Source organism: Aptenodytes patagonicus, chromosome 5 (genome assembly GCF_965638725.1).
Source record: "Aptenodytes patagonicus chromosome 5, bAptPat1.pri.cur, whole genome shotgun sequence".
Taxonomy (NCBI): Eukaryota; Metazoa; Chordata; class Aves; order Sphenisciformes; family Spheniscidae; genus Aptenodytes; species Aptenodytes patagonicus.
This window is the reverse complement of record NC_134953.1, coordinates 47,485,033-47,508,446: the sequence shown is the minus strand read 5'-3', so window position 1 is coordinate 47,508,446 and position 23,414 is coordinate 47,485,033. Positions and strand designations below refer to the sequence as shown.

The 23,414-nt window shown below is 41.0% G+C and overlaps 1 protein-coding gene across 2 annotated transcripts; it reads right to left on the bottom strand.

Moving 5' to 3' along the window:
- Nucleotides 1-429: 429 nt before the first annotated feature.
- IVNS1ABP (influenza virus NS1A binding protein) lies at nt 430-19,116 on the bottom strand. 2 transcript variants are annotated; one of them, XM_076339562.1, is made up of 15 exons: nt 18,854-19,116; nt 11,665-11,912; nt 10,178-10,303; nt 9,669-9,838; nt 9,509-9,584; nt 8,562-8,735; nt 8,046-8,171; nt 6,556-6,663; nt 4,281-4,407; nt 3,520-3,744; nt 3,244-3,365; nt 2,935-3,061; nt 2,715-2,846; nt 2,379-2,552; nt 430-1,895 (listed from the first exon to the last, which is right to left on the bottom strand). In XM_076339562.1, exons 3-15 carry the CDS (start codon nt 10,286-10,288, stop codon nt 1,642-1,644), a joined length of 1,926 nt encoding a protein of 641 aa, XP_076195677.1. In that variant the 5' UTR covers nt 10,289-10,303; nt 11,665-11,912; nt 18,854-19,116; the 3' UTR covers nt 430-1,641. The 2 variants fall into 2 exon arrangements, with proteins under 2 accessions (XP_076195677.1, XP_076195678.1); XM_076339563.1 differs by lacking the exon at nt 18,854-19,116 and adding an exon at nt 12,326-12,552.
- Between the last annotated feature and the right edge of the window lie 4,298 nt (nt 19,117-23,414).

Below are 23,414 nucleotides of genomic sequence, written 5' to 3'. Positions count from 1 at the left end.
GGTAAGACCTCAATCAAAGCAGTAAACTAAGACTGAGATGGTGACTGAAACTAGTGCCATCACTGGTGGCTTAATTTCCTAAAGCTACTTGATTAATGCTGAGTTACAGAGCTGAATGAGCAGATCAACTCTCCTACAACAGTATTGGGTGTTTCTTTTCACCACAGGGTTACACACTTTGTTCATCAAGTTCACTTGGCCCCTTTTTCATCTCACCACACCTATTCCTGGAGGGTAACCAACACACACATGGCAGGCAGGAGGGGTACATGGCATTTCACCCCCCCCATTTCTACTCGGCCCAAACTTGAGCTGGAGGCGGTTAAATATCCTACTTTGTCTTGAACCTACATACATTTGAAATGTCTATTTTAATGTTGTAAACTGTCTCATTAAAGAAAAGGACGCAAAGACACTTCACAGCAATCCTGTGGTGCAAGGATTTCCCAAAAGGTACCTTTAATGTGTTTGCATCAGCAGCAAGCAGTCAGTGCTCATTTTGGCACCAGGAGTTAGGTGTGTAGCACTACACGTTAGACACCAAGTCATCCTAACCAACATTTTATCCATATGAACAGAGAAAGTGAACTAAAACATAGTACTATGAGCACTTTTGAAATCAAGTTATTGGTGTTCTATCACACTTTCAGCTTGTAATATTAGAAAAATAAACTTAGGACAGTCACTAATCAGATGAATACATTTTCATTGTCAACTGGAAAGAGTTTAAAAACCATGAGAAAAACCCCACACGTAAGTTTTTGTTTTACAAACGTTAGCTCACCCATAGTAACAAAACTGCTGTACAGAAAGCACCCTCTGCATTTTTGTCAAAATATTTGGAGCCAAAATAATCTTTCCATCCTAGAAAGTCACAGCTATGTTACGTTCAGAAACTCCACTCAGCTCTACCAAACGTGTTGCATACGAAGTTACAATGTTGCAGCAGAGGCAAAAGCTCAGAAGCTCACGTACAGTGGTAAGTCAGTCAGTTCTCCCACTCGGTCTCTATGAACTCCAAGGTTGTCTCTTTGCTTCAATAACCATTTATCTGCCATTTTCATGTCAACAGATAAAATACTCTGCTGAGTATATAAAAACTGTTATAAAAAGGCAATCATAAAAGATAAGGTATTGGCAGGCGTGTCAGCTTTTTTAATAAAAAAAATAGCCATTATATCTATTTAAATAAGGCTTCTTGTTACAGATTGTTCCAGTTACTGAAGGAAAACAAGGCCTGATGAAAAAAAACTATCCCCCCTAAACCTTACACTTCCTGCCCCAAGAACACATCCTACAGGAAAAGTCATTTTATGTGCAAAGTGACAAAACAAACACTGGGAGAAGCTCCTGAAATGATATGCCCAAGTCTAGTTTCTCTTGCGTTATCTTCAAAATCTTAAAAAAAAACCCAAAAAACAAAACCCAAACCTAAAACAAGTTCTAAAATACACAAAAAAGCCTTCATCTTGATATTCTTTCCAAAACAAATATGTACAGCACATTAATATGCAATATGCAAAAGCTCTGTGTTGCTGTTGGCAACATCTATGCCCTCCCCAACCCTATTCACATGTGTACCTCTACTAAAACACAATTACATCACTAAGCCTGTTAGTTTGAAAAGGGAGTTTAATTCACTTAAAACTTGTAAATTTTTGTGTAGGGGCTCCATTCATTTGACTCTGGATTGTAGACTTCAACCGTGTTCAAGAATTCATTGCCATCAAATCCCCCAACCGCGTAAATAGTGTTTGCTACTGTCGTAATGCCAGCATTGCTCCTCGGAGTAGTCATGCTTCCCATCATCTTCCACTCGTTCTTAGCAGGGTCATACATCTCCACGCAGCTCACCGCGTGAGAGCCATCAAAGCCGCCACCAACAAAGAGTTTTCCTATCAATCAAAAGGAAGCAAAGCAAATGTTTCACTGCTAAGCACCGGCTATGTTGCCAAACACAGCCTCCTTTCCAGGGAGACAAACTTGGCCAAAGTGAAGGAACTTCAGGTTTTCTGTCAGAAATCTTTGCCTTATTCAAGGTTTGAAGTTACAGTATTGACCTGCTATGGGTCTCTTGATCATTAGAGCTGACTGGAAATTACTTCAGAATAAGCACAAAGTCCAAATTCAAACAAATGCAGTTCTGGAAGCTCCATGGTGATGTTTTGTAAAGAGGTGGGGACAAATGCCCCAGAACAACAAGAAGTTTTTTGGTTTTACTGGTTACAGTTTTTAATTAAAATTGGAGGCATAGTCAGGTTCTTACTGTATTGTTTTCCTCCCTGAGAAGGAACCCAGCTTTGTATTCTACTTACATCAGAGCTTAACATGAAAAATTCATCAAGCACAAGAGGTTGCTTAAGCCTGCGAAAGCCTACCATCATGAACAGCCACTCCGGCTCCTCGTCGAGCCACATTCATGGGCGCAATCAGGGTCCAAGTGTTGTTCTCTGGATTGTAACGCTCCACGCTGTTCAGGCAGTTCCATGATTCTGCTCCTCCAATTATGTATAAATACCCAGCCAGCTCACACACTGCAGACTGATGTCTCCCTACAATCAAACACTAGGAGTTACAGCCCAGTGCAGGTTAGTTACACACTAACAATATGCCATAGCGGCTGAAATTTAAATGGTTTTTTTTGTTTGGTTTTAATCCTGCAGTTTTGCAATCGCCCTTTTCCCCCTCCCTCCCAAACTACACAGCAAACTTACGGATATTAAGGGGAGCACAGCTTGTCCAAGATTTTGTTACAGGATCAAACACATCACAGTTCTTAAGTCCCTTTTGGCCATAAGGATCTGAACCACCAACAATGTACAGTTTTCCATTTAGGGCACATACTCCTATTCATATAGGAAAGAACAGTAAGTAAGCTAATAAATGAATAAATTTTAAAAAAAACCAACAGTCAATCAACTGCAGATGTGTTACCTGCATTGCAGCGATTGGTTCTCAGTTCTGGAACAGGAGTCCAGTCATCTATTTCTGGCTCATACATTTCTCCACAGCTCAAGTCATCCGAGTGACCATTTGACCCACCCACAACATACAGCTGCCCCTAAATGGAAAAAATAAATACCTTCTTCACATCTAAGTACACAACAATTCGAATCCTGAGCACTTTTGTAATGTTGTAACTACAGTTAAGCAACTTCTGTTACCATTTTGTAAAGTTTGCTGTGTTTGTCCCACCTACATTTACATAACGTCACTTTCATCTGCTCTGCACCCACCACACACCATTAAAACTGCCATCTGGAACCGAGCTCTTGGTGTTCTCATCGGTGCAATGAAAGTCCAAGTGTCCTTTTGCGGGTCATAGCATTCCACTGTGCGCAAACACTCCTCTCTGTTATATCCACCTAAAAGCAAGAGGTCAGATGATACCACATTTCCAAAGACAACAGCTTTGATGTTGACAAACACTAACTAATAGAGTGTACAGAGTTAAGAAGCCACTGTCATGTCCCCCCCCTTAAGCAAGCAAGTTTAAAGAATTGTTACTATTTCCTTTACCTGCAGCAATTAGTTTGCCGTTAAGCTCAGCTGTGCCCAGTCCAGACCGAGCATACTGCATTGGAGACATGGGCTTCTCTATGATATCATTTGGTTGAAGCTCAAAACTCAGACTCTTCACCAGTCGTGGCGTGCTCGTGGGAGAGCTCTGAGGGCTGTTACGGCCATGCAGGAATATCACGCACAGCACACCATCCAGAACAGCAAGACACAGGTAGGTGTTACCTGTTGTCAGGAGAAAAGGAGAGACCACTGATACAATATTTTAGATGAATGCCAACTAGGGTCTTCTGATTAGGCTTCTCCACTTACAAGTGTGAAAAATATTTTTCCTGGTTACTGGCTCCAAGTGTTAGCCTAGTTACTGAAAAATATGACTTTTAGATTATTAATATAGTGCTCAAAGGACGTAAGACAGCAACCTAAAGATGTGCTAGGAAACAGTGTCCTCGCATGCACACAGCAAATAGCTCTGTTTAATTAATCAGAGACTGCCTCCTTAGGACTTTCTGGGTAAATTATACACACCATGGGATTTGGGATGGCCCTGTCAATAAGGAATCAAGATGTAAGTGATTTGGCCCCAGTTATGTTAGAAACATCCCACAAATTACTGGGCAAATTACTTGACTTGCATCATCAGTAAGAAAAAGCACTTCTGCATTTCTTACAGAAGTTGAAGGAAATCCCCAGGGAGTGAGAGGTGGTAGGTACATCAGACCAGATGCATCTTTTAGACAAACCCTGCCCCAGTTACTCACTTGAAGTTTTCTCTGAAGCAATGATTTTCCACTCGTGTTTAGGACTCTGAATGGTAGCATTTGGAGAAAGGCTTCCAGAGGAGCTGCTAATAATCTGCTTGTGATCATTCTCACGTGGTGGCTTCCTCTGCAAAATCAAAAGGCAGCTACAGAAACCTAGCCAGAGACTACACCACCTTCTACCTTTGCTTCTCTGAGCTAATACATAACTATTCAAGAGAACACTTCATCTACCACCTCCACAGAGCATCATTTATAGCACACCTAAGTTTTCAACAGAACATCTTGCCTACTCAGCAACAGTAGCCAAAAACCACCCTACATCTTATCTTGGTACTCGTTTCATCCTGTGCCTGCACCTTTATACTGCTGGTGTCTAACTAGAAATCAGTTCAAATTCCTAGAAGAGAGTATGCGTTACTAGCAGGATTTTCAAATCTAAGGAAAAACCTACATCCATTTGGAGAGAACTGATCTACAAACTTAAGCCTCACTCACAAGCTCTGCTTCTGGAACTTGAGTTAATTATAATGCTATTTGGAAGTGAATTAACTATTCTCTTCATTCCCTGAAGACAAATTAATTTCGCCTCAGTTCCTCTCTGTGCTCAGATTAGCCGTTTCTTGGATTTTACTCCCTCGATACTTCCCACTAACAGGAGATTTCTGCTTTCTTCTTAAATTAAATTTATACTGTAGCTTACATTATTTTGCTCATTTAAGAAAAAAAAATCCAAATTTCACATTTTAGACTACACTGCACAGTTGGTTGGGTTGTTCAGGCTTTTTCTGAATCATAAGAACCAAACATAAGTAGTTAACATTCTGTCCTGTTTAGCAGCAAAGTTTATGACCACAGTACCAAGTTTGCAATGCTTGCACAGTTCCCTGGAGCCTGATCTCTATGGAAACTGTCACAAGACTTCTGAAATACATCATCTAACTCATGGATAACGTTACACACAAGAGTTTGAGAGCTATACTCCACTCAGCATGAAGACCAATTCATTTGTGGATAGCACTTTGGTTATTTCTGAACCTTCATCCAATTAAGAACTTACTCCCTTATCTTTAACTTGCCTCGACAGTCACAGAAATTGCAAACTTTTGTAATTCAAAAATTTAAAAGTTACAATTTTTCCAGGACTGCCATCTGTGGGTTTCTGGTGTTAATTCTCTCAACTGTTTAGAATTTCTAAAGCTGGCAATTCTTATTATCAGAAAGGATTTAAAAAAAAGAAAAAGTTGAGAACTCTTGGCCTTATTTCTAAAAATGAACTTTCTGAACGTTCACTTCTCAGCTTAAGTATTACAAGGAGTAGTATCCCAAGGTGGTGAAGTCTGTGAAGGCCTACTAAAAACAATTAAGAAGCTGGAAGATTAGCTGCCTTTTCATTTTCCTCTCTTTTCACTTCTAAAATCCATGTTCCGGGATGGAGAGTGTTTTACATAAACATTAGCTAAAAATTTCAAGAAGTATACTTTTGTATCAGCACATTCCACTGTTATGAGTTAAAATATTACAATATATTTGCTTCTAACTCAGTGAATTTAAACAACCTTAATTTGTGTAAAGCAATTGATAATTTACATCTATTAGCCTTTATTTATTCTTTGTTTCTTGAACAGCCTCCATTGTGCTAAGCTGTGCGTTTTTCAGGAGTTGAGAATTATAATATCTGGCTAGAACTAAAAAAAAACAGTCATCATCTCAAAAAGCACAAGACTGATTTGTACACAGTCAAAGCATCAGCTGTCTCTAGATCAGAAGTTACCTACTACTGCTTTTTTAAATCTCTCTTGCATGTTACCAGTGCAGCTGAACAAAGGAAATGGACGCCGGCAGCTGAAGGATTAGAACTTATGTCTGGAATCTTTTCCTATGCCAAAATTTAACAGACACATAAGCCATTCTCCACTGCAAGCCAAGCAGTCTGTGCTTCTTTACAGTCTGTTGACTGTAAGGCACAGCTGACTTGCTACAGCTGACTGCTCTTCTACCTCTTCTTTTTTCTAACAGCATAAGATTTATTCTGAAGTCAAACCTAAAGCACTCTGTTTTGCAAAGGCTTAGAGTCAGTCTGCCGAAAAACCAGAAAGCAGAGACTAAAGCATTGCCTCCAGCAGAGGACGATATTCGAGAACGATACTTTCTCGTCACGTATTTCTCCATTAAAGCTACTGCTGCTTTCTCTGCTACAGTACCCAAGACTTCAGGTGTGCTGTAAACTGCTCCAGTCTATCTGGGGTTACCTCAGACTGTCTGCAATTTGTACCTGCACAAACTGAATGTGGTCATCATCACTGCCATACACCTCAGCCTGTCCATCTAGCAGATTTCCATCAAGTAGCTTGTGATCAGCTGAGTAGTACAGCGTTTGAACCTGCAAAAACAACAACAGAATACCCATGTGGCTGCTGTCTCCATTGCTACTTAGCTACAGGCAGATTACAAAAGGCAGTCGCCAGCATACTTCTCGTCATCTCATCTCAATCTAGCAGAATGACAAAACTAAAAGGAAGCAGATGTCATGGTGGCAATCTTCAAACATTGGATGAAGGTTCCTTACTTTCCCAGCTTGAGAGAAATCTTCATTTTCCAAGGACTTCTACTGTTTTTCCAGCACAGAAACATTAGACAAGCAAAAGGCACATTAATTTGCAGAATTACACAAATTCACAATCTCATGCAAGCATTTTCGTTATCCCCACAAACAAGTTTTCTGCTTTGAGAAATACATATATTTATCTCGATCAAAAGAAGTTAAGAGAAGCCAACAGTGGACTCTAAAGGAAAGGTATAGGAATGAGGGAAGACAGCACAAACTTAAGTTCTGGAGGAAACTGTTGTCCACCCACAACTAAACGTCAGATGCAACTGTTTCAGTGAAATGCATCTGAATTTCAACATGATCAAAGCTTTTAAAATTAGTTTTTCCAAGAGGAAATACACACTTGAGAATATATGACAGTATCAACATGTACTTTTGCCTATACAAGTGTTTCCAAAGATCTACTGTGCTTGTAATAACAAACTTGGAAAGTTTTGATGTTTCATGGGTTTTTGAAAAGTCCATTTTCTCTAGCCAATTAAAAATTTAGACTACCCACTAATTTTTCCATTAAATACTGCCCAGGCTACATCTAGTATTATTATTCATGAGTAAAGCCATTTAATAACACACAACTTTCAAAATAATGTATCCTGTAAAGGAGTAAGTAAACACCATTAAATCATCATCATCGTTCTCTGCCCACAGCGGATTTTCTTAGGAGAACTGGGGCAGGACTGCTGCTTCTGTACGTGTCAATACACTTGAGGTTTCTTCTTGGTTCTTCAGCCTTGGTATCCTAGTTTTGTTAATAAACCTATGGGGAGATAAATCAATGGGGAGGAACAACCATTAGAAGCTTTTACCTACTTTATATTTACAAGCAAAACCTGCAAAGGAAAACATCAAGAATCTATGGCAAGTTTCAGTACCACCTCCCCAATTCTAAAGCAATATACATGCCACTTTGAGGTTACTATACAGCACATAGTGAGCAAAAAAGGAAAGCGGAAGACCAGACTGAACAGTTCATTCAGCTCACCTGAACACCCCCCCAGTTTCTCAGCTTAGGGGTACCTACAGTAAAATTTAAATTCTTTAGGGTCACAGTTAAAAAAGTCAAAAAAATAAAAAAATAAAAGAAAAAGGGATCATCCTTCATATTGACTTTTTTTTTTTAGAAGATGTTTTATCCCATTTTCTTAAAGACTAACCTCTTCCATTAGATCTTCCAGTCTATCTCCATTCTCCCAGATGCTGCGCTGTACCCAGTTGATTACCTTTGTGTACAATTTGCCATTGCTGGGTAGGCCAACATTGTCTTCCAGCATTACTTCAAGCTTGAATTAGAAGAGGAAAGGATTATTTACTCTATAGGTAGTACCCTTGTATTTGTAGTATACTGTACTTTACATAGTAAGCATTACTCTCGCTTTACCGCAGAGCAAACACCATCTACGAGGAGCTTTCAGCCTATGCCACTGAAACTAGGAAGCATGTTTAAGTACAACTGCAGTTATCTTTTACACTTAGAAAGGATGATAGTATGTATTCTCTACAGTTAAGGTTCAGAGTAGTATGAATATTATACAGATCCAGAATTTTCACATTGTTGGTAAAAGTCAGTACACCAAGTTTTCCTACTCCCAAAAAGGAAGCCATAATAGTTGCTCCTTGGGTTGCTTTTTGGAAATCATGTACCAGAAGGAAGTCTACAAACTTAAACTAACCTTTAACCGTGGAAGTTTGAGAAATTCTTCCTGTTCTGAAATCTGTAAGAGATGTTCCTGAATGTAGCCATCGATCTTGTTCAACAAACGTAAGTCTCCCATACAACTTGCAAAGTTTCGGTAAGAGATGCAGCTCTGAACATCCATCTTGGAGAGCAAGTAGTCACCACAAACCTTTTAAGAAAAAAGGCTGCATCTTAGTTTACAAGTAGACAAGATTTTTATATGTTTAAATTATCCACCCCAACATACAGCAACAGCTGTTTTCTATCTGCAGAATAGTGACTGTCTGTTGTCATCCCCCCGGCCCTGTGCTAGAGCTGTAAATGAAATGTTGCCTTCCATAGGAATATACATATATTAAAAAGAAAAAAAAAAAAAAGTCATACACATTTGAAAGCTACTCACATATACATTGACCCCATGCTTTTCTATTGAACATCTATTCAAAACTGCTTATCTGCAGTCAAGTGAAGATAAGAATCCCAATTCCCTTGTCAAAGGTATCACCATTTGTGGCAATAGTAAGTTCTAAAGTCAAGCTCTACCAAACTTATGTTCAGGAGTGTGCGGATTGTTCTTTTTTCACATATCACTGCCACAGATTTACAGGTTTAATTATGCCCCGCAACGCAACCAAACACACCACCGCTTCCACAAACCTGAAGGTAAGTAACCAGCTGTGATTGAGAAGCTGTTTTGCTCATATGAGAGCACAAATACAAAATTTAACTTCAGAGAACCCTTCAGCCCAAAGATAACACAAGTGGAAGCAATACATACTGACGTCACTCAAATCAATACAATGCTAATGAACATCTAAAGAAGCTTATCTGCTGAGCGCTTTTTCCACAGAATCATAAATTTTTGTCTCATTAACACCAAAAAGCATAATGCTGTCAGCCTGAGAAAGCAGAATGGACTTCTGGAAGAGCGGAGAACTGTACCTGCTTAACTCTCTCCATCTTCAACTTCTTTGCTGCAGAGTATACATCTTTCACCAGTTCTTTATCAGCTTTTAACCTATTACAGAAAGACATTTATCTTCGTTACTTTGATTTTTTAAATTAAAATCTACTCCCTCTAGTTTCTGTGAAAATTACTTACTGAGCAGTATAGGCATAATTCAACAGAACTTCAACAGCTTCTGGATTGAGATCTTCAAATTTAACATGGGAAATTCCATGAGAATCACTATCACTGTTGAAGATTTCAAACAGATAGGGACTGCAGCAAGCTAGCACAGCTCGGTGCGCCAACATCTCATGTCCACATACCTTTATTTAAAACACAAATAAGAAACCCACATGTTGGTAAGAATTTTTTTAAAGTACGTTTGTATTATAATAGTATAAAGACCTACCCAAGTGAATGTCACAGTTCAAATCAATTTTTCAAATCAATACAGTGTCCGATTTACGTCAGCTGAAAATAATGTTAGCATTGCTTCTCTCAAAGTATATCTGATTTATTTTTTTTTTTTTTAAGTATGCATTTTTCAGAAAAATCAGATTCTAAAAATCTCATGCCTCACGATCAATGAGGCATATAGCATTACACAGTGTAACAAAACTCCCGCTGCATTCAGCCATCATACTCGGACAGAAAAAAGTTACCTGGAGACGGACATCACAGAACTGACCACTTTTACGTAAGGCATTTAATTTGGCAACAGATGACTCGATGAAGTTTTCATCTTCAAACATCAAGTATCCATTAGGAATCATTTTGGTGTTGTCTGGCTGAAAACAGAATATATAAAGTTTAGAGATACAACATTTTGCTTCAGTATAGAAGTACTATTAGCACATTGTTTGTAAACAAACATTTATGGGAAATTAAAAAAAAAAAATCCATCTCAAAAAAAAGCCTAGAAGAGTACTACTGCTGATGAGTACATGTTGCCAACAATCCTTTGGATTGACTGGATTAATGATTTTCAGAGAGTAAGGCCAAAACTTTTAACTTATCCACATCACTTCAGTAGATATCAACTCCAAAACTACATGCTGAACCTGTGCTAGCTCTGTGGGAGCAAGTTGGAAACCACTGGATTACACAAGAAGCTTTATTCCCCTCTATAAAGATCGGATTTGGTAGATTCATCACTATTTTCTGCTCACTGCACAGTATCTGTCATACCGGTCAGCTTCATTTTTTGCACAGACCCAAAAACCAGCTACATTGAAAAATAAGAACTGAGAATTTAAAGTAACTAGCGAAGTGCAAGTATAGCTATAGAAATATTTTTTTGTTTAATTTTATGAGTAATGACTTAAGTAAATATTTTAGAGTAGCTGGAAGTCATGGAAGAACATTAGCACCAACAAAACAAACAGAACTAAATACATTCTGAACAACGACCATATATTTTAAGTCATCGCAAAGCTAAAACAACTTCCCCTGAAGATCTTGCCCATATACAAACATACCACCTCAGGTAAATTGGACCAAGATTGGAAAAATAACTTCAGGAAACTAACTTCTGAATTTGGAGGCTATTTTATATGTCATTTAATTGACTCTTTTTTTAGCTAAGCACTTTTAGGAAAAGTCCACTTTACAAATAGGAAGCTAATTAAGAATAGTAAAAATATGACCCTAAGGTGACCTACTGAATTTGAAATAATAATTTAAAAAAAAAAAAAAAATCAAATTTGTAAGTTTGAGCTGCTAACATGAGTATGCTAGCAGTATAAAAGTATACTTTCCTCAACAATTTTAGAGGAAAGAATATGTGGGATGCTACTAATGTTACCAGCAACAACTTATATTTCCATCTGAAATTTAAGAAAATTCTGAAGATCAGACTAAACAAGAAAACCCCCAAAACAGAAAAGGTGGATAGCAAAAATCAGTAATAAAAATAGCAAGCCCCACACAAAATAATTCTAGTGGTAATCCATTTATTTTAAATTCACTTACTACTGAAATAATTTGACCCTAAACTAGCAACAATAATCTTAATTACAAAGATTATTATCCATTTGTATACACTTTCATTTGTTGTGTTTTATTAAAAAAAGGACAGCAAGGTTTTAAAGCTGCAGAATTTCAGCAAAACTATTAACTATTGTATACGCAGCTAACAGTATCAACTTACCTAGCAAATATATTACTGTAAATTTTTAACTGGGAGATGTTAAAATAATCCAATGGTATCACTGTGTTAAAACAGAGCACTTCAGTTTCGGTATCTTCTGACAGGGAAGATGTTTGTTGAAATGCAAAAGCAGATGTGTCTTTGCAGCTGCAATATGGATTCCAAAACTATCAGGCTTGAAGATGATGTAATCAAGTCCTTAAGAGCTATAGACATGAATTTCTTCTGTGATAATCATGCATCATAATCTGCAATAAAGGAGAAGTTACCAAGTGAGCACAATAGATAGTACTACCATGTATTTCAGATAAAACTTTAATAGTGTCTTAAAGTAGAAGTTCCTGACCCAAACAAAGAAGTTTTTCTTCACAAAAAGAAAACAGCCTGAAAACTTACATATTGACACCAATATATTCTCATACCTAACGAGAGGTCAACCACATCAATTTTTATACCCACAGAGAGAAATGGCTAAATTAGTGCTTAGAGAAAAAGTTAGAACAGCTGAATCCCATTTTTAGACAATTCCTTACCAACTCTAACCTTCAGCACTTGCTATATCTAGATCATTATTGCTTGCTGACACAAGTAGATAACTCTTAAGTAACACAACAAAAATGACTAAATTTTAAAAAAAGAAACCCATCCACATGCCTCCTACCTTTTGCTTTTCCTGTACTCATCTACTTATATCCTTCTTCTACTGAATGCCTAAAATGGACTGAAGATGGATTAAGGACATGTCTGAAACGACTGGGCATGTCTCCAGTCTCCAGTACTTCCAAAAAGAATTATAAGTCAGAAATCGCTATTTCGATGATAACTTTCTTTGATGAAGAGTCCCTTTGCTACCCTGCAAACAGAATCTGTTAAGTTCTGGTCAAGTTCTGCACTGGCAGTGCAGACTGGGGTAGCTTTGTTGGGATTCTGCATGCCAGTGGACTGTTTATGCTGGGCTTTTTTGGGGAGGGGAGAAGAGGAGGAGCAGCAGCAGGGAGGGAACAGGCAACAAACACCCTGGAACTTTCCATGACCCCGATGCCACCTCAGGAAGACATTGATCACTTAATCCACTTGAGTTCCCCACTGCAATTGCAAAACTGTATTTGTATCTACAGATTAAATGCCACACTGGGAATCAGGTTTCCAAAAAATAGGTGCAGCTCATTTCTCCTTGTCAAAAAATTAAAAGTCACCTACATTGTAGGCAAGAGAGCCTTGCAACCCTACTGCCTGGCCAGCGCTTACACACGGGATCATTTTGGCAGGAATTGTACTCTCTAAGCGGTCTCTAAATAGATCAGCAGCTCAAGTGCGAGGCTGATTCTCAAGAGCAGCAGGGGGCATTATCCTACAACATACCAGCTCCACAGGAAAACTGCTTCCACCCTTAACAGCTTCTTGCAACCCTGAAGACAGAGTATTTCAGCCAGCAGATAACTGGGTAGAAAGAATTAACATTAATTAAGTTTGGCTACTAGAACAGACACAAACACATACATGTAAAGAAGGAAACAACTGCTCCAGAGCAGCAGTGGTGTCTGTCTGTAATATAGTACCCCCTCACGCAGGGAAGACTACGGGAACAGTACCCTAAGGACTACAACTTTCTATAACATAGTTTAATGTTGGCACACTTTGCTAGGAAAAAAACTCCATAGAGTAAATGCATGTTCTTTTTAAAATCCTACAGGCAAGGTATGAAACTGAAACCAAGCTCTATTTACCAAATATTGTTTAACTAAGCATTTGGAAGTCAACACTTCTTCTCTTGTTGATACAACTGGTATAACCTTTTCAGTTTCTAAAGTAATCAAAACTTTTCACTTCTCAAAAACAGAAGCAAACGGTCTGATGTCCACACTTTCTCCAAAGATTCACCTCAGCTGTAACATTCTGTCGTTCGAAGATGCAGAGGTATTATTTCAACACAAGTGTTGTAATGAATTAGCTCAGAAAGAAGTTACAAGAGAACTATCAGCAAGAGACCTCTGACTTTATCATTTCAGATTTTAAACCTTCCATTTCCTTTATAGGAATCATCCAGACATGGCCAGACTCACCTAGCCAAATGCAAGCTATAGCAGGCATCTAAAAAGGAAAGCCAAGGGAGACAAGCTCTGAGTTCCAGGCAGGAGTTGCACTGGGTGGTCGGTACAGCATCAGACCATTTTGGTGAAAAGGCTTGGACCAACCCAGTCGCCACTTGCTTGATTCTGAGCAGAAAGTGCCACATCGCACATCAGATTATCCACCTTGCTCACACTGGCTTTAAACCAGCTTTTTCTCGACTGCCAGATCTCTCAAAGTTCTCCTCTTGTTAACTGAGTAGAGGTCCATAATTACCAAAGCAAATTAAATGTATATTGCTACCACAGTTCAGACAAACAGGCTACTAGTCTGCTCGTGCATCACATTATGCATTCTCCTGTTCAATATTCATTGGGATTGCTGTTAATTACCAGTACTGAGGCTTTGTGGAGATTTCAAGTTACACAACAACTATTCAAACAATTTCAACTAAATTCCAGAATCACCCTCCTTCAGTTTACGTCTCTGGGCATGCTTTGTCACATTCCGCTGTAACGGAAGAACTTTATTTCAAGTACAGTGTTTTAACTTTGCCTGATGTACTTGCTTATGACCTTCAAGACCTATAAAGGACATCCAAAATAATTCTGGATTGAAGTGGAAGATTTGTCTTTTAAAGTCCTACTTTGCACACAAGGTCAGAACCACACATTTTGCATTTATGCACCTAATAGTATTGTCCAATCTGAATATCTAGGAATTTGAACATCTTAATTATTGCCACAAAGTTTCAATACTGTTGTGTGTAAACCATAGCTAATATTACTAGTCAAAATGGCATTAAATAGCACAAGCGTATGCATTACTTTCTGCGTTCTTTTTGATTTGGTACACTACTGCTAGAACAAAAGCCAAACAATCAGCCAAAATTCAATGAAAAGCCAAGAATGCTGCATTTTCTGCCTTAAAGGTTATAAACAGGTACTGCGAACAAATTCCTTTCTTAAATTATTTTAAGCATCTAAATAACTTTGTCATTACCTCCCCCCCCGCCCCTTGCCTATACTCCCCTCTAGCTTACCACATCAAGAACTGTCAGCGGCTTTTTTTATAATTTTCCAGGACTTTGAATTTTTTTAAACCAAGTGTGATGTTCACAGATCACTGTCAACTAGGTAAAGTATGAAGTCTGATGCCTCTGAAATGATTACGTTTCAAGTGCCATCAAAATGCAATTATTTAAACATGTTAAAGCTACAGAATTAGCATTCCAGAATGGGAACAACACATTCCATTTGAGAAAATTCTTACCTGAGAGCAGGCCTATTTCCTGCACTTATTTTTAAAACGGAGCAAAAAATAAGTGATATATAAACTCTGGATTTCCATTCTAGTTTTAATATTAAAGATTGATACTGGTGTTGAGCCTGGAGGCACCACCTTCAATCAAGAGTTGATCGTGCTAGGTGTAATACTGCAGAGGACTGAGACAGGCGAGAAGCCATGAAGCAGTGACATGGTGCATTTCGATGGTATGGCTGTACCCAAGTAGAGGAATGCCAGTACTCAAACGTCTGTCCAGTTGCTCGATTTAAACATAGTTGTGTTCTAATAATTGTGTTTCCTAAACACTTACTGTTATACACAGACTGAGAATTTCATTTGCTACATATATGTACCACTGGACCATGAAAGATTCACAGCTCGTAATACACTCTAAGATAAATTTGCGGCACATAACTGACTTCCAGAAGAGAAGTTTCCCCCTTTTAAACTCCTCTTTCCATTTCACTGTATATACGTTTAGAGGTGCATTTAAGATGACTCACCTAAATAACAAGGATACTAAGTCTTCTCATCCTTCATTATGCTATCCTCTTACATGTATCTTGCCAATGCAAATACTACTGAAATATGATTAGCTCAGTTACAAGATACATTTACAAATAAATGTCATAATTAATACACTTTCAATTGTTAATTGTGTTTAGAATTTAGGATCTGTTCATCCCAATTTTTTTTTTAAACAGCTGTTCACTGCAGAAAACATTCCAACATTTAAAAAAAAAAACTGCTGCATGATGATTACTGTTGAATTTCTCTGAGATCTAAAAACTGTTATCGTGCCCTAGGATTCTCCACTGCAGAGCCACTTTCAGCAGAGGTATGAGCTGTGGTCTCAGGTGAGGTACCAAGAAGACAGGTCCCAGAGCTGCATACTGAGGCAAAAGTCACCTTGTCTATGACCTAACACCACAGGTAGTATTTATTTTTCATCCCATCTGAGAGCTCTCATCTTTAATATAGTCCATTGGTACTTTAATTTCATTTAAAAAGTAAACAAAGCCCTTGCTTTGTCTCAATTTTGCACAAACTTTTTTGTCAGATTAAGGTACTACCTCTTCAACTCACAAGTCAAAAATGCTAACTTGCGGGAGATACTTTTTAATCTTTTGATTAAAAGTCGATACTTGTTGATATAATGACGGACACTTGATTGAGACTTGTTGATCCAGTGAAACAAAAATGGAATTTAACACCACAGTTGGTGCTTTTTAGTTGCTGTAGGCTTTCTGGCTTTTCACAGCCCAGTTCAAAAGAAATGTAGGTCACAGCTACGACTACTCGTAGTCCGTTACCTGTATCAGAAGGTAAAACCAGCCGTCCTCAAAAATTTTCTTGCATATATTAGCATTTATTTATGGTAAAAAACACACGATCTTTTAACATCTGAGTTTACATTTGGGCAAAACATCATGGACTAAGACATATATCAACATACTTTACACCACTAAACAGGCTCAACTTCTTTACACCAGTGATTTAAAATAAGACTCATAGAATTTATACCAATTTTGTTTTGCATATTCACTTCTCAGTTGTTTTCCACTAAAGACTTAGTCTCATTGATAACTAAGACTCGTAAACAAAATTGTTCTATTTCATTGCAAATCAACCTCAGTTGTGCTCCCACCCCAACAGTGAGGAGAGAGGGAGAGAGTATTTGCTATCCCTGGTTAAGAATTGAAGGGGAAGGAAAAAGTACTATGGACATTTTCCAAAATCTTTTACATGCAGTCCAAGAAGATGTAATACTTGGACTGTCCTCTATAAAGAGCAAGCCTAGAGCCCCCTTTCAAACACATATTTATGTATGTAGACTAAAAAATTTATGAGAAGCAGGTTTTATGCTTGAGTGTTACTGCTTTTTCAACTACAACTCTCAGCTGTAACACACCAGCTGCCCATTTAGTACTCGCTTCCAATAGTATCCCCCCATGCTTTTGATACACTGTTTCACTGAGTCTTAGCACTGGTCATTACATGCCCTTTCCATACTGGTTATGCATTTCCTCTTCTCCTTTTCCATGTCATACTTTTTTTGTTGTTGTCATAGTCTTTATCTACACCTCTTTTTCTACCTTCTGCCTCACATGCACTCTCTTAAAATCTGAGCTCTCTCCTTCCCCCCGCCCTCCCATAGGGGTTTCTTTTTTCTACTACCATGCACTTCCCACAGTTCTTCAAACATTTGTCATACAACCAGCAAACTGGTGGGTTTTTTTGTTTGTGTGTCGTCATTGTCTCCCACCCCCCATTCTGGGCAGTTTTTGCCTTTCTTACCATCTCCTGCTCCTTAAGAACTCAAGCTGAGGAAAACAAAATTAGACCTATTTACAGCAGCTAAAGTACCATTTCCTAACTGGAAAGTATTCCCTGACTGTTGCATCCTGTGCTCCAGGAGTTAGGCTTGTGGCTACAAAATCCGCTTTCTAAAATTAAACCAATCTCACCATCAAAGCACCACATCCTGCTCGGTTGCTCATTTTGTAGATACCTGACAGAAGAGAATAAATGTAGTGTCTACACATCCATCACTGGAAACAAAAAAATCCTCCCCTTCACAAACCATGACAAATAAGGAGAGTGACATGATACCGAATTTCCACTAGTCTATCGCTGCTCAGTCTTGCTATCCTTCTCTTTAGTAAATAACTCTGACGCCTCGCCTCTCACTTCATCAACGTTTTTCCACCCCATATGAAATGGTAACCAATTCAGTTTTTACGTCTACGGGAATCCTGAGTGAAGGAACAGTGAAGCTGCCAACGCAAAGATATTTTCTACCTTGAAGCACCTCTGAAAAACTCTAAAAAGCTGCTGGAAACTTGTGCATGCAGGTAGAAAATACTGTACGTGTCTCTCCCCGCTCCCTACCCCCCAACCCCCCCTTCTGGTCATTCATACTCATCACCTTTCTCCAGAAGCACTAATGTGGACTGACAGCCACTGTTTTTGCTGTATTATCTATTTCCTAGGACTGGTATAGATGACAGGGAGGATCACGACATTGGCAACCAGCTGTCAGCACATGTTCTTCAGCCCAAAACGGCTATTTTCTTCACTCAAAGTCCAGGATTTCTGCGATTCTCTTTTCCCCCCAGTTACTATAAAGGGTTTAAGAGAGGTGCCACTACGCGATCGCAGCGTGGCGCTTGGAAAGGCGCGCAGGCAACGCCTGACCTTGGAACAACACCCACCCGTGTGGGGAACATCTGATTTTCTGGGCTGGGGACTACACGACATTCCCACCAGCCGCTGGTGCCCATGCGGGGCCGCGACAGCGCCGCCGACCACCCTCCCCCCCCCGCCCCAGCCGCAGCAACCCCCCCGCGGGACGCGGACCGGCAGCCGTGAGGGTATCAGTCTCAGGCCATCCAGGCCATTTACACAACTTCACCTCGATGAGCATGGCAACTTCGAGTATTCGGCCAGCCTTTAAGAAACCGCCCCCAAATAAGCAACGAAAACCCGCGGAGCCAGAGGGGCTCCTGTTCCTCCAGCCGAGGGCGCGGGGAGGGCACGGTGCGACGGGCCGAGCCGCCACCGCGGGGCCGCCGCCGCCGCCGCCACCGCTGGGCCCGCCCCGCCGGCCCGCCAGCAGCCCCGGGCCGCCGCCACCCCCTGCGCCAGCGCCGAGTAGGGAACAAAGAGCGGCGGGGCCGGGGAGGCGCAGCGCCCGGCCGCCCCCGGCCTCATGGTCGCTGCCCCCCCCCCCCCCCCCCCGCCGCCGTCCCTCTCCTCACAGCCGGCGAGGGCTGCGTCTGGGCCGGCCACCCGGGACGTCCCACTAGGGCCCGCCGCCGCCCCGCCGTACCTGGTGCCTCTCAGCGCAGACGATGCTGTTCATATTGGGAGCCTCCAGGCTGAGGGGGAAGCCGACGCGGAGACGCAGCCCCAGCCCGCCGGGAAGAGGGAGCGGAGGGCGCAGGGACGGCGAGGCGAAGCGGCGGGGATGAGGCGAGGCGCTGCTGAAGGAGGAGGGGGACGGCGGGAACGAACCGGAGCAGAGCGCGGGCACGGCACCGACGAATCCGCCACGGGAGCAGTAGGATCCCCACGCCGCCTGCGCGGGCGCGGCACTGCGCCCCGTAACCCTCCGCCTCCGAGGGGGCGGGCGGGAGGCGGTGCTGAGGAAGACGGCATCGCTGCGCCGAGAAACAAGTCCGGCCGCGCCCCTCCTTCCGCTCCCGAAGTGGGTCGGGGAGGGTGACGGGGGCGGGAGGAGGCGGGGCGGGGCGGCCGGGGCCCTCCCGGCTGAGGGAGCGGCGGTTGGCGGCGCCACCGTCAGTAGCGGCCGCGGGGAGGGAAAACCAGCCGGGGGCGGGCGAAGGGAGGGAGGGATACGCGGGCAGGGGAGGAGCCGGGGCTGCCGCGCCCGTGCGGCGCTGCGCCACGGTTCTGGGAGTAAGTGACGCCGCGTTCGTTACTTGTAACTCTCAGCCACAAGCACACCTGGTTCAATAATTTTTTTTTTCCAAACCTGGTGTTGCCTTTTCTCCCCAGCAATGTCTCCCTCTCATCGTCCGGATCTGTAGTTCACGGTGTCATATCTGCATACAATGACAGGCACCCACTTTACCAGAAAATACCGTATTTAATGTTGGAAACTCTTCCTGGCAGCCTGTCCTGTGTGCCTGGGGGGCCAGTCTGCGCTCCGTCCCGCCTCTGGCTCCAGCACCCCTGAATCGTTCCGGGAAAGGCCTTTTCCCATCTGGATGACAAATATCCCCCCCCACTTTTCATGATAAATCCTATCTTGCTAGGCAAAGTAGTTTTAAAACATCACTGCTGATAAATGAGGGGTGTTTGAAGTCTTGTCTGTTTGTTATGTGTTTGCATGCTAGATAGCGTAATGGGTTTCTGATTCATGGCTTGGGCCCTGAGTGCTGCTGCAATATCATCATAAATAAAACATGGAGCTGGATGAAATCTGAGGTTCCTTGCTTGCTTCCTGATTTAAAACACCAAGGTCACCTGGAAGGCAGCAGTACGCTTCCCCATGCTATTTCCGTGCGTGCTTTCTCCTCATTCGGAGGCCACCTTTGTCAGAAACTAGGAAACCTATAGGAGATTATGTTAGATACAGCTTCAGCATCTCAAATGTGTATGACATACGTGGTAGTATTTACCCATTTCTCTAACATTCTTCCAGAATCTCAGTGGAGAAGCATGTTTCAAAACACTGAAGTTGGATGACTCTGAGGTTTCAAGAAGAAAGTGCTTCAAAATACTAAAAATAATGGTCTTATCAGAAGTGAGCAGAGGCATTAAGCCGTAGGTATATTCCTCACCTACGCAAATCCCTCCGTCTCTGGAGAGATATACGATAGCGCAGCGCCCATGGTGGGGCTGGGCCCTCTCTTCAGCTTCTCATTTTGCTGGCAGCAAACAGGACCGTCTCAACTTCCCACCTCTCTTTGATACATTTTCACCCCTTCCTCCCTTCAATTTTTAAATCACCAGCCACACCTCAGTGCCTACCTTCCCATTCTCTTTCTTTTTGAATGAAGCTTCTTATTAGGTCCTTGCTAATCAAAGGCACTTGTCATAAAGCTGGGAGGGAGAGGGAGGTGAAGACAAGAGACAGGAACTATGATCAAATAAAACAGTGCTGAGGATGTTCCTTAATTAAGTAAATCTCAGGATTACGCAAGCTGCTGTTCCAGTATTCTTAGGAAAGGAGATGTCTTTATGAATCACCATTAATTTTCATTATCAGCCACTGCTAGTGACGCCAAAAAGGAAGCATAGCATCTTCCCCACTGCACAGAGTTAACAGATGGGTATTTCCAGTTCTTTTCACATAGATCCCCATGGCAGGGGAACACGTTTGGGATTTTGTGAACCGTGGCTAGGCTGGGAGCTCAGGCAGCATCTCCTTTGGGCCAGTTGCATTCTGATCACTCCCCACTAAAAAAAAGGGGTTTTTCTCTGCTTCTTGCTTTGTCATCAATGTGAAATTATTTTACATCATTAAAACACCATTGTTCCAGCTATATTTCTTGTGATGACGGAAAAGACTTCTATAATGTGCAAATGACTTCATTGCAATTTTCTAGACATTTCGTGATCCTTCCCGATTAAACTTATGCTAAATCTTAAACACAGTTATCACTCTTCCTTCAAAAGAGAGTGGTGAAAGTGAGAAACAAGCATGTTCCTTCCAGCTGACACTTTTGTTCAAGAAAACAAGATCTCTCAGAAAGACAGGGTATTCTCTTGCTTTGCTAAATTGTTTGTTCTTACGTAAAAACTATCCAATGGTAGAATTAATGTTACACATATGAATATGATTTCTGCTTGAGCTTCAGTTACGCTCCCTGATGTCTTAGTCAAAAGTGCATCTTGAAATCTACAGCAGCTTTACAAAAATATCACAAAAAGTAGCTAAAACTCAGGCACTGGCAAGCAATGGACTGCAGGAGATGACTCTGTCTAAATGAGGTGCCTGGATGAGAAGAGCTGCTTGGTCTCGCAGAAGAGGCAAGTAGGTTGTTGAAGCATGTCAACAGGTAGAGGGCAGAAAGTTGTAATGGCAATTTTTTTAGTACGGTTGCTTGATATCTAAAGAAGAACACTTTATTGAAAGGGACCGGTGGGATCAAGTTGATACCAGATGATTGAGTTGCTGGGAGCTGAGCCAGAAGAACTAGTTAGCACATGTACAACCACCAGAGCAGTGATGTTCATTAGGATCTTAGATCTCCTGGTTTGACAACTGTCCTTCCCTGTAACAGTGTTCGTAAGATGTCAAGAACACTTCTTTAACAAAACCACTTCTCTAACAACACTGTATTTAAAAAAAAATGAATAAAGTTATGCTTGTGGAGGCTCTGGGTGTCCTGCATACCTGTTGTCTCCCACCATGGAAGATACAGTCTTCCTAATTAATGAATGGAAAGCCCTCTCCTGGAAAGCTCTTTTGCTTTTCTTCTGAACGGTGTGTTACTCCTAATTCAGGCAGTTTGTAGGTGTCCCTGCCTCTGATGTGGCTCTTCTCCTGGTCCCTGCCTCGTTATAAGGGACTCCACGTGTCTCATCTAAAGATCTGATGTCTAAAGGAAAGGCTGAATTTGTTAACTCTGGATATTGCAAGGGCTTAAAGTCATAACATTAAACTCTGCTTCTGCCGAAGCTTAGTCACGAAGACCACCTGAGAGGAGAAAATATTCCATTTGGTGAGAGCAAAATATATGCCTTGGATTGCTGCATCAAAAATGGAGAAATTGTAGAAAAAAAAATGTTAGTCCTAGAAGAACAAGGCCTGTGTTCACGTAAGCCACTCTACAATATATCTTTAAATGTAGCATCACGTAGCATTTCTCTCTGGACACAGATTAGTATAGGTCAGTGAAGTACACCACCTGAGCGAGGTATGCTACCAGTCAAGGATCTGGTCCATGGTTTTCTTTTAAAAAGAAAATCATTTTTATGAACAAACAAAATGTTTTGGGAAACCAAATACAGTTTAGTGAAACATCATTTATGATGTATATATTTAAAATATATATAGATATGTATTGCAATTGAAGGTCACTTGTATTCTCCATAATTATCACATACACCAATCTACTCATTCCATAACTTTTCCTTGCTGCATTTTGGAAGGGCTTTCGATAATTCATTACAGTTGCAGAAATCCTTGTGTAGAACACGTTTTGTTGGTGTCTTGGCTCTCAGAGTCCTTAGCAGTGACATTTTAATGGTGTTTGGGGTGTAGAGGCTGTGTTCGAATTAATGATCTGCGTTGGACTGTTTCCTGTAAATTCTGGCACGTCGTTTGCCATCTGGCTGTCTGATAACAGCTACTCCGAGGAGGGCAGTTTGTCTCCTTTCCTTTCCCTATTCTTAGGCAAAGCAATGATCATCTTGGATGAATTCTTTACTTGGGAGCAAAGATTGTAGGAAATTTAGATGCAGTATGAAAGAGTATTGAAAGGCCCAGTTTAAATAGCTGTGGCCTTAAATTTTAAAGGCAGGCTCTCTATCAAGTCTCTGTTCATCTTTCTTAAACAATGTAAACAACTTTCCTTCTTCATTTCAGGAGACACCATTCTCCCATGACAGTGACCTTCCTTGATTTCAAAGTTTTGTGTTGGATGGAAAACCAGAGACTCTCTTCCACACCAAGGTTATAAATTATGTCTTGTCTCATTTCCATTAAACAAACAGAAGTCTTTTTAATTAATTCCATTGGATTAAGTCCATAGGAGACATACAGAAGATTATGACAGAGCCCCTAGTTAATGTCTTAATAAAACCCCTCTTTTTCTGACTACCTGTCCTTGAAGGATCAATCCTGTGATCTCAAAAACACACCTTTTAGGATGAAATATCATGGGAGTTCCCAGCTGCAAATATATCTTGCATAGAGA